The following is a 16,612-nucleotide window of genomic DNA, read 5'->3' as shown; positions in this document are numbered from 1 at the left end:
CCACTCCCACAACTATAATATGCTTTATATCTGAGCCCTGTACTGCATCTGATGAAGTGAGTTTATACCCAAGATAGCTCACACAAAAGTAAAGACTAGTAACACTTCTAGCTCTGTGTGTGTAATTAGTGATGTTTGCTTTTCCCCCCCCATTAGTGTGTGGGGCAGGGAAGCTAAAAAGGTTTCTTTGGGCATTTTGATGTATGCCACTGTATTGCTTTTTTACGGTTGTTGGAAAAGAACTTAAGTGAATGATGCCTGTAAAACAGCAACACATCTGAGTTGGTAAAAATATTTCCCAGTGGTAATGATAGTAAGTTCCTTTATGGCAGTTTATAATAATCAACATGCTGATAGCAATAGCAAGTACACTTCTGTACCGCTTCCAGTGAACTAGCACTCCCAAAGCAGTTTACAGTGTGTAAACCAATTGTTCCCAACAAGCTGGGTACTAATTTTACCAACCTACAAAAGGATGGAAGGCTGAGCAGACCTTGGAACCCTGCATGATCAAACCACTGCGCTGCCAGGGCTCTTAGGATGTGTGCATTGTGTTTGTTTTTTTAAAGAAATGTTCTAAGGTCCAAAACACACTACTGAAATAATCCAGTTTGAGACCGCTTTAACTGCCGTGGCTCAGTGTTTAAAGAATCCTGGGAATTGTAGTGTATTGTGGCACCAGAGCTCTCTGAGAGAGAAGGCTATATGTCTCACAAAACTACAGTTCCCAGAAGTCATTGGCACTGAACCAGGGCAGTCAAGGCTATCTCAAACTGGATTATTTCTGCCATGTGTTTTGGACCCAAGTTGCTTTGATGTAACTTCAAGCCCCTTGAAATAAATATCCAGTCCATTTCTGTTGTAGGAGAGAAATCCACTGATGTATTTTCTAGTCCTCTGTGCCTCCCTGTCCTACACCCACTTGGGTAGCGGTCTGGATTTGATTGTCAGTAAAATCATCATAGGAGGGAGGAATTAATGCTTCATATACAGGAGAAGTCCCAATAAAAATCTGATCCTGAAACTATATAATAAATAAAGTAGTGACTGTCTGTGCTTTCAAAGTATGAGGGAGATTCTGTGTGGAGCTGAAGAAAAATTGAACACTGTCAACAAAACATTTACAAATGGACCCTCCTAAAACTATTATTTTCTTAAATTACAGTTTTTCTGGGTTAAACAATTCATTATTTAAGGTACCTCAAACAACAAGCCCTGTTTATACTATGTTAGAGTAGCAAAAGATATAACGCATATATGTTTCCTTCCTCAAATATTTTTGAAAATGTTTGCTAGAAAGGGAGGAAACCTGAAAACAGGAGAAAATGTCCCCCTTGAGAGTATTCATTTTGCTGCAAGAAAATATTTTTCCATGATATATTTTGATTGGTATTTACCATACTAAAGTGGGGAAAATATATTCTTGGTTGTTTTCAGTTTTTAGACTGGAATCTTTTACAGACTTACCTGTCAGTCCCGTTGAACCCAGTGGTACTTATTCCTGAATAAACATGTATGAAATTGACGAGTTAGAAACTCAGACCACTCAAAACTGATTTCTCGGTAGATTTTACTGGGAGGGGGTGGTCTTAGAAAATGACTAGCACAGCTTGGATTTCCCATTTGTGGCAGCCATAATGGTTGCATGGCATTGCAAAATAATAATTTCAGGAAACATGTCATGTTTTTCATATGGGCGAAGAGGAAGGATGGGAAGAAAGGGGACCGTGCCTCAGACAGAGACACGGGATGTGAGTTTCAGAGGTGAGATCCTTCTTATTCTTACACACTGCAGTCCTGCACCTGAAGATGTCTGTGTTTAAAAGTCAGGATGTAAATGTGCCTCAACTATAAAAAATTTAGGGGAAGAACCTACTATGGCCTTACAAAATACTCTAAGAACTTTTGCTCTCCAGAAAGAACCTGGACAATGTTGCTGGCCTCTTTGAAGTATTACTTTATTATTCCACAAAAAGAAGAATGAAACTGTTAATTTCCAAGCAATTTTGTATAAGATTAATTATGTTTCATATGGCAGTATGTATCACCTTTGTAAGGATGTAACCATCTCAACTAAACTTATATGGTTTCTACACATGATGAATTACACATTCTCAGCTGTTCCATAGGTGAACATTTGGTATTTGCTTAATGCCACAAAGTTCTAGGAAACCAGTCTGAGCAGCTGCCTTATACAACAGGACAATAATTTAGTAGAATCATGCAGGACAGAGGGATCTAGGACAACAGGATTATTTACTGTTGCACTCCATATGCTGTTTTCCACCTCTCCACAAATCCCTCTTCAATTCTGTTGGTTTACTTTTCCTTTGGCCCCACTGCTATGTCCAAGTCCCATTGAACAAAATGGGATAGTCTTCAGAGAAAATGCATACTGGACTACTCTGGAAATATGTCACTACATTTCTGTATATTCATTGCTTAGCACACTTTCCCTCTCCTTTCCCACATTCTTCCATTCTGCTTTTCTTTCTCTCTTTTTCCTCTGCTGAAGTTAAGACGGTAAGCTTGTAGGATAGGGGTCTGTCCCGTCTTTTTTATTCTATAGATATAATGCTATTTGTCCTATACTGAGTCAGCTCTGTAGCTCCCTGAAGTTTCAAAGGAGTCTTTTCCAATCTAGCTTGGAGATGCTGGAGATGGAACTTTATAAGTTTGCATCCTATGCTGAAAGTGCCAAGAAAGTGGCACACGTACCAGTCACTGAGCAAAGACAAAGGATGGATCTTCAGTGAAAGTAAGCCAGTGTCTCTGACACATTGAACTGGACAGGTAAATTGTGCTATGCCTGTGGACTAAGGGTTTTCTCAATTGAGAACCAACATTCACTCAATCCAGGTAAAAATCCAAAACATTTCCTCTGGCTAGAAAGCTACCATGTTAGGTTCTAGTCTTCCTTTTTCATTCCCACTTCATATGAACATTTTTAGTAAGGAGGAAATTGTTTAGATGTGATACATACTACCATGTGAGGCTCTCACCTCCAAACTGTAGTGGTGCAGCCTAGGAGCAGATTTACCTCTCCACTCCTCTATCTAAATTATTATTATCTTTATTTATATCATGTGTTTTCCCACTCAGGTGACTTACACAGTAAATAGATCACAAATAAAAAACATTAAAAAGGCAACACTGAAACTGAATTAAACTAGGAAGCATATTAAACACATAGCATCTTATATGCAACAAAGGTTTTGGGGATCATGATAGATAAGCATTTCAAGGGGATGTATGTGTACGTCTGCATCATTATTAGACAACAGTAAGCTATAGATGTTGTCCTCCCAATGTATCTTTATATGGATAGTGTTTAGCCACACTAATAATGGTTTCTCAATTCTTAATGAATAGACTCATTCGTATATATGAGGAAAAATCTTTTTCCCTGGCCCTGCTTTCTATGAATACGCTTCTCATCAACATAGTTATGAATTTTATAGGTATGCTTAAAATATCCCACTTAGGGTACTAAATTAAATGACCATATATTTAGCTATCTGTGACAACATGTTCCAAACTAACTGTGTAAAGCTCTGCAATTAAATCTATATTGGGCACTTACATAAATCTGTGGTCAAAATTTCAGAGGTGTTAAGTATCGTACGTTCCAGTTGAAGTCACTGGGAATTTCAGGTACTTGTCACCTCAGAATAGCTGCCTCATTATGCTGCCAACTCTAGTCCACAAATCTGAAACATTTTGAGCCTGATTCCTCCTTATAAAAATATACTTTATGTACTGGCCACATCAGTCAGACAAGATGACTTCAATCTATTACTGCATCATCAATTTGTCTTCCTGAGAACCCGATTTTCAACTTCCAGCATATCCAAACAAGTTGCTATAGCTTTAAAAAGTCATAAAATGCACAAAGGCCTTTGAGTAAGCTGTTTTTTGTGTGTGTGTCTACAGTTTTCTGCTTTCCCTCTTAGCTTCTGATTACATAAAATTTGCTACTTCTGTTAACTTTTCATGGTTGCATTTCTTTCTGAATTAGGAGAGGGCAACATGCAGCCCTGGAAATGCATATTGCCTGATCTTTGCTGCTATCAGTCCCTCCAGATTCTCAGGACTGACTTTTTTTGGCACAGGAAAAAAAAGGGAATTGGTGTTCCTAGACACAGGTTGCAAGCTCCCACTTCTGGTACTGAACTTTATTTTAAAAAAAAAAAGTACACCACCCATTTTTGAAAAGCAGGAAAAACCCCTAGCTACATCCAGTTAGGATCCCCCCCCCAATATTTCTTTATTTACCCATTTATATTTCCATTTTTGCAGTCCATGCAGTCCTAGTGTAGTTAATTGCTCACTGTACACAGCTTTATGAGGCTGCTCTAGACCATGTGTAGCAATGGTCCATGCTCTTGACCATGTCCAGCAAAGACACATCTGCCACAATGAAGGATATAAACATAAAGGTGATGATTCAGTTAAACTTTCTTTGTGAGTAAATCCCAGTGAAGCTCATGAAACAAGTCACATCTAATTTAAGTCCTACTGGAGTTTAAAGTTAGCTGATTTGACTTGTTTCACTGGTTTCAATGGAATTTAGGTAGAATAGCTTTCAGCTAGATTGTGGCCTTTGTTTTTACATCTGCTTCTGTTCCAATATTGAGTTGTGGTTCGTCTTTTTAAAACATATAAATTATCCTGTCCTTTATTGATTGCTTTGCCTATGCCTTTTTTAGACTTTATCACTCCAGTTTTAAAGAAATAATCTTAATATTTCAATCAAATGCAATTCTGTTGAAACAATATTTGTAACGTGCAAGCAAACTGTGGAACGAATTGGATGGTGACTGTTCTTGCAGTTTGCCTACAAGCCAGAATTTCAAAATTGGTCTTCTCTAACTTTGAGGCAGTCCTGCAGAAGTGTTGCTTCTGTGTTTGTTGGACAACTAAGGAGACTGAACCTTCAGTTTATTGGGAACGATGTCGTACCAACTTCATGGAGTCCATAAGATAAGCTTTCAGCCCATTCCCCCAGATCAGTTCTTTGCTTCATTTAAGGGGTTTCATCATTTGCAAGGATCTTGTGATTACTTTGACTGTAGGTTAGGAGTGTGAAACAGGCTTGCTAAATGTCTAGATGAGACATGATATCTTAACAGGTCAAGAAAGCCTGCTGAGATTTCTTACTTCCTGTGTGAGAACAACAAAATGTGTGAGAATTTATCTTCCTCCTGCACTCCTAACCCCAGGGTAGTGAAACAGTCAGTGAGCACCCAGCTATGTTCCTGTATCTAGATACACAATAATGGCAGCTTTCTTTAGGACCACCTGGGTGGTCCTTGGGGATGACATTGTCATTGGACATCTGGATATAGGACTATAGCTATATGTTTGTTAGTGGCCTGAGGAGGTCAAGGAGGCATCTAACTTGAAGTGTTGAGGGGCCCTTATGGGAGGAAAATCAGTTTTCTGTGTGAAGTGGTCATTGTGCAAGAGGAGGTAGTGACCATGATCCTGACCATGACAGGACAGCTGCACACATAGGTTAGACATTGGCTTGCATATATCAGCAGTAGGATGCCATCCTCATGGTAATGGTCTAATCGTGAGACCACACCAGGCTATGTATATGCCTGCCAGGACCCCTGCCATTTTGAATCTGTATGCACTACAACTGACCTGCCCTATTCCCTACATTGTTTAAGATTTATAAGACATTACCTTGGGCATATGCTGGCTGTCCATCCGTGTGGTTTTTTTTCACTGTCTCTAGGGATTTCTGTTTTGTAGTTTCTGTATATTGGTATGTTGTTGGGACATGCACAGTTGATCCAGTGGTTATGCCATTCTTTTTTGTTACTTCATTACAATTGTTGGATATGAATTTAAAGGTGGGGAGAAGAAACTGGTGCACCTAAATTGGCAGGAGGCCATTCTGGGGATGGAACTGGATGGATGGTTAATGCCTTGGGCTATTTGATCAATAATAATCTAGATTGTTTAACCCCTTGGTGACCATTGCTCCTTTTCATCCAGACATCTTTCTGTGGCCCAGGCCTGCTTGGCAGGGGCCTGTGTAGCCTACTCAGCACATAGACTCTCCCCTTCCTTCAAATGGTACTAACTCCTGTTGTACATTAACAAAAAGAAATTGTCCACTGGCAATTTCTCCTGGAGTCTCCTGTCCTGGGTGGAGTTGAACTTCACCTATTTCTTCTTGAACTTTGCTTGCCACCCTTATTTTGCTCAGGCTTCTCCACTTGTCCGAAGCCAGCATGCCGTGACTTGTAGTCTTCTCAGAGCAATTGATTGGATTTCTGGATGAATCTGTTGGGGTGGTTCTCATGTTCTTTTTATATTAATTACCTGTGCCTGAGTAAATGGAGCCATAATTGCATATGACTGTTTAAGGTGTGAAAACACCTTAGAGAACTGAAACTCTCAAGGGTCTCTTCAGTTGTATAGGACCTGCTGCACCATGATATCTCTTCCCATGCCATTTTAGTATTTTATTTTATACTTTTATTTCATGCTATATAATATGCTCCCAGTGGTGACATACAATAAAATCATTTTTTAAAAAAAAACATCTTTAAAACAGACTAAATTTCACAAGTCCTAGGTCATGTGGAAGAAGCAGACACTTCACCTTACTCTCTTCACACTCTTGTTGTGTCCCAGTTGCCATGTGTCCGACGGCTTCTGGGATTATGTGTGCAAACTGTGCAGGAGGAAAGAGCACCATGTAGCTCTTACAATACCAAAAAGGGTCGTGCAAGCCATTCTAGATATGGAAAATGCGGTAGTAGAACTCCGAGTGCGCCACATTAGACTGCAAGTAGGGTGTCATGTTACTTAATTCTGTCATACACCATACTCTCACCTCTAGTCAAATTTTGGTAGATAAAAGGCTAATGTTGTTCAATCCCTGTTGTGCTAGGACCAAATTGACTGGGAGTTTTTGTTTTAAAAACAACCTTGGTAGTTTGATTGGAATCCTGCCTCTGACATTTAATTGAGGGCTCACTAACTATTTTTGTACCTTTTTCATGTTTCCAGGAGAGAAGCCATATAAATGCACGTGGGAAGGATGTGACTGGAGATTTGCTCGCTCTGATGAATTGACTCGCCACTACAGAAAGCACACCGGGGCCAAACCTTTCCAGTGTCCTGTGTGCAGTCGCAGCTTCTCTCGGTCTGACCACTTGGCTCTGCACATGAAGAGACATCAGAACTAGACTGGACTTGTCAATGAGGCTGTTGGTATCTATGCAACTTCCTAGTGACTCAAGTATATACATTCAGTTAGAATTAGCTAAATGTTTGTGTATGAATGCTCCTCCATTTTAAAACAGGAAAAAATAAAAGAAACTGGAATTGTATATTTTGTATATTTATGAGGAAACAGGGAAGACACTGTGTTGCAATACTTGGAGTGTTTCAACAATTTACAGCCATGTGACTTATTCTTCATTTATTTGATCCCCCCCCCCCCCAAATCAGGTGTCATCTCAGGGTTGTCTCCCCTGTTACATATTTTGCAGATACAAATTTGTCATTGACACATGTTCATCTACAAAAAATCATTGTCAGAATTATTCATGCTTCCAGCTTCTATGCAGACCTCTGAAGCTGTTTGCCAGGCTTGGCACATTCACACATGTGTCTGGGACCTGAGCTTTTGCAGTTAGTGGCTGTGTTTATACTGTATTTTCACTCAAGAATTATGCCTTAATAAGAAGGAGAACTGTTAGTGGACTGATATTTACAGCCTTTCTGCTTTGTCCATCCTTTCACATCAGTGAGTAAGCCAACCATTGTTTATTGCATCCTAACAAGCTAGGATGCAGTGTTTTTACCAGTGTCTCTTTTTGTTTACTAATCCTGGTTATATATAAACTATAATCTTTAGTTTGGATGTCATACACAGATCTCTCTTTGCTGGTTGGTTTACCCACTTCCACAAATGGATGGATGATTAGAAGCAAATAGGCCTTACCCACTTGTTCATGTTCTGGCCTATGAAGTCAAAATTCATGGCTTAAAACAGGTTGGGCAACTTGTGTTCCTCTAGAGTTTTGTAGACTGCATTGCCAAGCATTCTTCACCATTATACTGGCTATGTTAATGCATGTTGTAGTCCGACAACTTCTAAAGGCCTCAAGTTGCTACTCCTTGTGTGTGTGAATGCAGCCAGCAACTACTCAGTGAAAAGTAATCTTTTCTTATGTATGGATTATTGTGACTTCGGATGTACATACAACATTGATGTAACCTGAATGCTAATTCCTTATTCTCAAGGGACTCTGAGCACTTTTTGTGATGGAGGCCAGACCAAACCAAAACCCTCAGAAAACTTTGGGAAAAGAAAAGGCAGTTAATTGGGACAAAAGCCATCATACATTTGTCATATAACTATGCCCCAGTTTATGATTGCAAAATACAGCACAGGAAGCATGTCTCTCAATCTAAGTATTATGTCTCAGAAGCTCTGGTATCTATATTTTTAGTGCCCTGACTGAAACACTCTTACTGTGGTGAGCAGTGTTTAAGAAGATACGATTGAATTTGAATTTGCAGGCTGAGGAATCTAGAGGACAAGCCACAGTTTTATTTTCTGCCAGAATTTTACTGGATGTTTCAATACATGTGTTTTATTATTTTTTTTCTGTGGAGATGAAATATATATAGAGACAAATTCATAAATAGCCATAGAACAAAATGTTCTGTATGTTGCATGTTTGCTAAGACAAAGATTTTGTAAATATGCAAATCGGCTTTTAATGTTTTATTACAATTTTTTCTACAAATCAGCTGGGAAAAGTAGCAGACATCTTACTTTGGACAGTTTAATATGGTACATCTAAAATCCAGCCATTTTTAAATACCTCTCCAAATTGGTACCACCTTAGTTTGATAATAAGATAGCTATTCAAATACTTTCTTCATACAGATGTGATGCACTGAAGTATTTAAAACAGGATCAAGGGTGTTTTTTTTTTTACCCTAATGTTAATGTTTAAAAAGACAAAATATTTGAAAAATAGGAACTGTTAAATAACTGTCAGAAGCTAAAATAACAAGGTTGGCTATGATACATAATGTTAAACCTCTTACTATAAGCTAAACTTAATATTGCTTTAAAAAGAAGGATTTAGAATGTGGTTTTAGAATAGCAAAAACACTAAGCTGGTTCGACACTAGCACAATCTAATTCCATGCGGATTTCCTGCTCTCTCTCTCCCCCCGCCTCCCCAAATATGCCAGAGCAAGGGCTGAATAGATGTAGACCTCTCAAAGAAGCTGCAGTTATATTGCCCCACTGTTTAGGGAGTAGAGGAAGAAAGAGCGACTCTTGTGAATTGCAGTCTATTTGTTGTAAATGTACTGCCCTGGCTGCCAGATCAGATTAAAGACTCAAAACACACAGCTCTGTTTGTGTGTGTGATTCCCTGTCCAGTCCAGTGATACATTGTACTGCAACCGTCTGTGTATTTATCTATGTAATATGTATAGTTGGATTTGGGAGACTGTGTAGCTTTCCAAAAGATAAAGACTATTATAATTTTTTTAAAACAAGAAAGTTCTGTAATTAAAATAGAAACTTTTTTTAAAATACTGTGCTTTTGAGTTGTGCCACCAAGAGTGAGGATTCTCTGTTGGTGGAGTTTAGCTCAAATTATTACAAGCTGGGCCAAGAGTCTTGCAGGCAGATTTATGCACATACTTAACATCCTTGCGAGTCTCATCACAATTCTACATTCAGTCCTCTAAATGGTTCTACTGAAACTGGTAGGAAAACACAACAGTTTTGAATGTGTCTCCTTATGTGTATATCGAATAATGTAAGGGCAAACAAATCCAGAGTTTGGAAAAGTTATTACTTTGGACTGTAACTCCATAGCCATTGCCAAGCTGGCTGAAAGATTCTGCTGGTTTTAGCCCAAACTATAGGCTGAAGTTCTACAGCAGACATTTAACCACGATGTCATGGCTACACTCCATCCCCTGATCTGGCCCAGGAAATCCACCTCAAAATCCAGCCAGCCACACAGGGATGTGGAAGCAGGGTGCTGAAGGAGGATGCATTCAGCCCCTTCCCACCAGCAAGCCACAGTGCACCAAAGAGTTGCAGCAGGACTGTTTTATAGGGTCCGTGCTTCTGCTCCTTGCACTGTGGCTCACTGGTGGGAAGCAACAAGACATGTCATCCTTTAATGCCTCCTTCACCAGAGCTACAGAACTCTGTCCCTTGGTGGCTGGATTTTAAGATGGGTTTTCAGAGTAGGAAACAGCTACAAGGTTGTAAATCTAGGTTAACTATATCATAACTGATTAACAAGTTGCTAGCCATTTTTTCTAAGCTCTGTAGAAATCCACGGCTGTAATTCCATATGGTGCTTAGTGTGGACACAAGAAGATGGAGATGAAGGCAGCTCTGAAATTGTCAAAGGCAGCATAAAGTGATGAACTGCAAACCAGTGCCAAAATTCTAATTCATTAAATAAAAAATACTCTGTGTTTTAACTGTTTGCCTTTAAGGGTAATACTGCTTCCCATTCTCACATTTCAAAACGATCTCTCAGAGTTCTGTTTATTTAAAGTGTAAATCAAATAATGCCTTTTCGGCATAAGATTTCATAGGTTACAGCAAATTTCAGAGACAGAAATAGAGAAAAGCTGGCAGAACAACAGAATGAGGTAGTTAATGGGAAGTTTAAGAACAAGGACTGCTGAGAGTAAAGAAAGCAAGAAGTAAGTTTTGTTCTGTTCAGTGAGGCTTACTCCCAAGTATTTAGGATTAGCTTCCCAGTCCATAGTAGTCAAAAGAGAAATTTTATAGGTTTGAAATAAACAAATTTTGGTATTTTTTAGTTCAGTGAGCAATGTTTCTCCTTGGAATCAATAACAGCCAAAACCAAAACCCTCACACTGGGTTGTAGCCTATGTCATTATTAGTAGCTTATGAATTCTTGTTATTCTACCTCTTCATTTTATACATAGAGCAAAATCAGTCTTCTAGAACATGGGCACCCTAAGGTCTCATGCACTATCTAGTGAGCCAAAACTGTTCAATGGGCCTAAAAACTATTTTTGTACTTCTATGTGCATTTCCCTTTTTTAAGTTCATATATACATGGTGGCTTAGTGGTTAAGACACCAGTTCTGACCATCGTAAAATTGGAAGGTTGGTAGTTCAAGGCCCAAGTGCCGCGTGATGGAGTGAGCTACCATAACTAGTCCCAGCTTCTGCCAACCTAGCAGTTCAAAAGCATGCAAATGCAAGTTCATAAATAGGCACCACTTTTGTGGGGAGGTAACAGCGTTTGGTGCAGTCATGCTGGCCGCATGATGACAAAGTCATCTTTGACAACGCTGGCTCTTCGGCCTAGTAATGGAGATGAGCACAGCCCCCTGCAGTCGGTCATGACTTGACAACCTCGTCAAAGGGGAAACCTTTACCTTTATATGCTCTTTTATTCTCTAGAAACCATTCAGTTTATCCAGTGCATACTAACAAGACATTTTAGGGAACACAGTATGCTTTTGGAAACCAGTACTCCAAAAGAGCACTTTCTTATATAACTTTGAGAATGTGTTGAAGTTTGAGAATCCCTTGAAGACATATTGTCAAAACACACTGGAATATTGTTATTCAGTTCTCCACTTGGTACTGTGTAAAAGATGTGTCATGTACAAATAGCTGAATGTGCATGTTGCGAGCACTGCTGGCTTCAGTTGTGGGACATGTGCAGAACTAAAATCATGGACATTTTGGCAAGAAGGACCTCAAAGAAATTGTAGCCATGCAGAAACTCAGAATTAAGTCAAAGGATAAGAGTTGTATCTTCAAATGTTCTGCATCATGCCATTTCAACACTGATTCATCTGTCAAGGAAGCCCTTCCTTCCCCACATCTCACAGAACATTTGGATTAGAAGTGGGGAACCTTTGGTCCTTAAGATGGCTTTGGACTTCATCTGCCATTAACCCCACACAACATGGCTGATGGTAAGATATTATTGGAGTTAAATCGTAAAACACCCAGACCAAAGATTCCCAACTTCTATGCTATAAGTTATCTCAGAGGATTCTGGAACACATTTTAGGAGGGAGACTGTTGGCTAGGACCACTGGGTGTCCTTGCTGCCCAAGTGAATTCCAGCCAATACTCCTGCATTTTACAGGGAAAGATCAGTAACACTAGACAAAACTACCTGCCTTGAAGCTTAATTACCATTACTGCTTTTCTCATTGATCAGTCTCTTGTTATGTTTCTGGGGAGGATCCTCCAGAGAACAATGAGAAAACCAAAGTCTTACCCTTCATTGCCAGCCAGGAACTTGGCCCATGGTATGTGACTCCAAGTAAAGAATGTAAAACAAGAGGTTCCAGTTGCATAGTATGGTCAAATGATTCTGCATCACAACTAAGCAATCCATGCACACACAGGTTGTCATAGTGAGAAAGTCAATTTGCATGGCAAACTCTACATATGAAAAACCCAAAGCTTCCTTAGAAACTCTGGCTCAGAAGACTTGTTAAAATCCTCTGTTTGTTCCTTGCAGTGCTATCCTAGTCGGGAGAGGAATAGGGAACTTCTGATCTTCTTGATGATTTGGGTTAGAGCTCCCGCCATAGAATCATATTTAATCTTTTCACTTTTGGGAGCTTAAATGTTAAACATCTGGAAGGCCAGTGACTCAGCAAGTCCCCACTGTGGTCAGTGGGACATATGCCCAGGTGGCTTATGTAGGGGGTTGCAGTTCCAGAATGTACTTAATTGTAGGATCTAATGCTCCCATCATCACTGATCTCATACTGGGTATGGTCTGGGAATACAGTGGGGCTGGAAACAGAGTGATGGCCAAAGAGGCATGTATTTTTGAGGGTGGCAGAGGTGGTGGTTTCCAGTGCTGTGCACGGAGCTGCTGCTGGCAGAAGGCAAGAGGACCTGTTGTGTACTCTGGAGCCCTTTCATGCACTGACAGGGTTTCTCTGTGTCACAGCCACTGAGCTGTACTATCATGCTGTTAACCAAAGGGTAGAAATTAAAGTAACTATGAACAACATGCCAAAAAAAGAAGAAAATCTCAAAGTAAAACTTTGTTCAAGACTATCTTTTGCCTCGTTTATTTATTTTTGTGGTATATGGTAGAAATTTTTAGAACACAATTTTCCATAAACTTGATAAATTAATGTTGTTTGTTATAGCTTTTTTTTAGTGTTGCTTTGAATTGTAAATAGATGATGGAAAAAGATGTACATATTTTTTTTGTAAGGCTTCAAATGTTTAATCCGGGGGAGGGGGGGGAAGCATATATTGGTTGCTGTTTTGCTGCTTTATCCCCTTCTCTTTTTCTCTCCCTGCCCATATTTTTGTATGGTGATATATGCTATGCAGATGACTGAGCAAACAGCTATATTGTTGTTGAAAGAGATTGAAATGGTTTATATATAAAAAGACAATTTTGACAATAAAAAAGTGCCTAAAAACATTTAACTGTTGTGAGTATGGAAATCAATTCAAAGTTTTGCTAACGATATCAGTTCATCAGCCTGTGATACAGAGACTGGCAACTGTGGCCCTCCAGATGTTTTTGGCCTACATCTTCCATTGGCCTTGGTCAGAAATAGTCAAAAGAGGACTATGGGAGTTGTAATGCAAAATTTCTGGAGAGCCACAGTTGTTCATCTCTGCTGCAATCGGTATCTAGTTCTTTAACTGTATATCATTTCTAAATCCTCTTAGAAGACTAATTTTCAAACACTGCTGGGGTGTACCAACTAGCCATGTGCAACTGAACCTTTCCTGTGAGGCCAAGCTCTCCAGGCACAAAACTTACATTCAGTAATCTTTAGAAATATCTCCTTTGCCAGAACTTATGAAATATGCCATCCCATTGCACTGGAGTCTGCAACAATTTCAGGTGTATATTCTTGGCAGCAAAACACTCTTCTCCCAGACCCAACACTATTTACATGTGTGAAAGACAAAATCCCATTCCCCCATATTCTCTCATGTAACCAAAATCTTAGAGTTGGAAGAGACTACAAGGGCCATCCAGTCCAACCCCTGCCATGAAGACATACACAATCAGAGCTCTCCAAACAGATAGTCATCTACAGGGTGACTAGTGTCATAACCACAGAGGAGGACAAGGAACTGCAAAATGTAGGACATTAAAAAATATAGAACCTGACCAAATAAAAGCTAAGAACATTAAAATAAATGTAAATTCATTTTTCTTAGTCATGCTCAAAATGAAAGACATTTTGAAATTCCTCCTGAACAGAAGGTTGAAATGTAGGACATGTCCTGGAAAAGGAGTATGTCTGGTCATCATGGGTATTAAGCCTCTGTTTCAAAACTTCCAAAGAAGGAGACTCCATCACACTCCAAGGCAACATACTCCACAGTCACAGTTGTTACCGTCAAGATGTTGAGGTGAAATCTCTTTCCTTGTAGTTTGAATCCATTGCTCCAGATCCTTGTCTCTGGAGCAGCAGAAAACAAGCTTCCTCCATCCTCAATATGGCAGCCCCTGAGATATTTAAAAATGGGTATCATGTCACTTCTTAACCTTTTCCCCAGGCTAAACATATTCAGCTATAAATGTACCCAGGCTAAACATACTAAGCTCTCCTCATGGGGCATGATTTCCAGACATTTCACCATTTGGATCACTTTTGGATACACTGCAGCTTGTCAAACTTCCTTGAATTGTGGTGCTCAGAATTGGGCACAGTATTCTAGATGATGTCTGACCAAAGCAGAATAGAGTGATACTATTACTTTCCTCAGCATAGACAGTAGACGCTATATTCCTCTTGCTTGAATCTTGGCTTTTTTAGCTGCCACATCAGACAGTTGGCTTTGAGAATTCTTGGAGAACAGGAGAGGTTCCAGTAGATAGGAGTATGGCAAATGTCCCCAGCTTAAAAAAAGGGGGAGGGTGAAGACCCAAAGAATTACTCCCCAGTCAGCTTGGCATCAAGCTGCATTGGCTTTTTTAGTTGCCACATTCACGATCGACTCATGTTCAGCATATAGTCTACTAAGATTCCCAGATCCCTTTCACATGTACTGTTGTCAGTCCAGGCATTACTCATCCTATATCTGTGCATTTCATTTGTTACTACCTAAGTATTGTATAGTACCTTACAGTTCTCCCTGTTGAAATTCATTTTGTTAGCTTTGACCCAGCTTTCTAAAACAGTTAAAGTCATTTTGAAATCTGATCTGGTCTTGGGTGTTGGCTACCCTTCCTAATTTGATGTTATCTGCATATTTGATAAGCATGCCCTCTGTTCCATCATCCAAGTCATTGTAGATCACCACACTACACTCTTATAGTGCTGCTATTCCACTTTTACTGCTCTGGCTGCATCCTATTGCATTCTGAGGTTTGTAGTTCACAAAAGCCAAAGAGCTTCTAAATGCCCCTCCTTAAACTGCATATTCCAGAATGCCACAGGAGGTAGCCAGAGCAGTTAAAATGGAATAGCAGCACTATAAGAGTGTTGTGTGGTAATCTACATTGATAAAGTTGTTGAAAAGCACTGGGCCCAGAACAGATCCTGTGGCACCCCACTAGTCACATCCCTCCTGAATGAAGAGGAGCCATTGGGTTTGCTTGGTCAACCAACTACAAATCCACCAGACAGTTGCTTTGGGTAGCCCACATTTGACTAGCTTTTTGCAAGGATATAATGGAAGACCTTGTCAAAGGCCTTACTGAATTCAAGATATACTACACCCATAACATTTCCTTCATCTACCAAGCTTGTAACATCAAAAAGAGAGAGATAAAATTAATCTGGCATGACTGGTTCTTGAGAAACCCATGTTAACTTTTAGTGATCATGGCATTCCTTTCTAAGTACTTACAGACCGTCTGTTTAATGATCTGCTTTAGACTCTTCCCTGGTATTGATGTCAAGCTGACTGGTCAGTAATTGTTTGGGTCCTCTTTTCCCCCCCTTTCTGAAGCTGGGTCGTGTCTTTTTAGATTGTAAGCCTGAGGGCAGGGAACCATCTAATTAAAAATAATAATTGTAAGCCACTTTGATAGCCTTTAGGGCTGAAGAGCGGCTTATAAATATCATAATAAAATAAAATTTGCCCTCCTCCAGTCTGCTGGGACCTCTCCTGCTCTCCAAGACAGCGGTTCTGGGATTACTTCTGCCAGTTCTTTTAATACTCTTGGATGATGTTTCCTGAGACACAATGATTGGTAGTATCCAGTTAGATATCCTGATGGATATCATCTTTCAGCAAATGGAACTTGACAACCTCTGCTCGGTCTCAATCTCAATGCCTGGGTTCATGTCAGGGGATGTCTGCTGGTCCCAAGCTGCTTGGCAATACCAGGAATTGCCACTAATAGTAAAACACTCAGAATCTCTGAAGAACAGGGTTGTTGTTTTTTAAAAAAACAAAAACTTCTTCTCATCTCTCTCCTAATAGTCTTCACTGTAATTGCTAATATTAGTCAGACTTTGGACTGAGTGTACCACCTGTGACTTTAAACTGGCTAGGCCTTAAGCAACAGGTGCTAGAATGGATGATAGAATGATGCAAGCTGAATGTATTCAGCACTTGCCATTTTAAGATTGCACCACTCCATTTGTTCTC

At 39.7% G+C, this 16,612-nt stretch overlaps 1 protein-coding gene across 3 annotated transcripts in view; it reads left to right on the top strand.

Moving 5' to 3' along the window:
* The window catches only part of KLF5 (Kruppel like factor 5), a 42,795-nt gene extending 29,337 nt beyond the window's left edge, over positions 1-13,458 (top strand). For 2 of the 3 annotated variants that reach the window (XM_042460664.1, XM_042460665.1), the window contains exon 4: positions 7,033-13,458. In XM_042460664.1, coding sequence (XP_042316598.1) covers positions 7,033-7,211 — 179 coding nt within the window. In that variant the 3' untranslated portion in view covers positions 7,212-13,458. The remainder of the gene's footprint in view (positions 1-7,032) is intronic. The other variant, XR_006103140.1, reaches the window with a different exon arrangement.
* Positions 13,459-16,612: the final 3,154 nt, after the last annotated feature.

This window comes from Sceloporus undulatus, chromosome 3, assembly GCF_019175285.1.
Source record: "Sceloporus undulatus isolate JIND9_A2432 ecotype Alabama chromosome 3, SceUnd_v1.1, whole genome shotgun sequence".
NCBI lineage: Eukaryota > Metazoa > Chordata > Lepidosauria > Squamata > Phrynosomatidae > Sceloporus > Sceloporus undulatus.
This window is presented reverse-complemented; position numbering and strand designations above follow the sequence as displayed.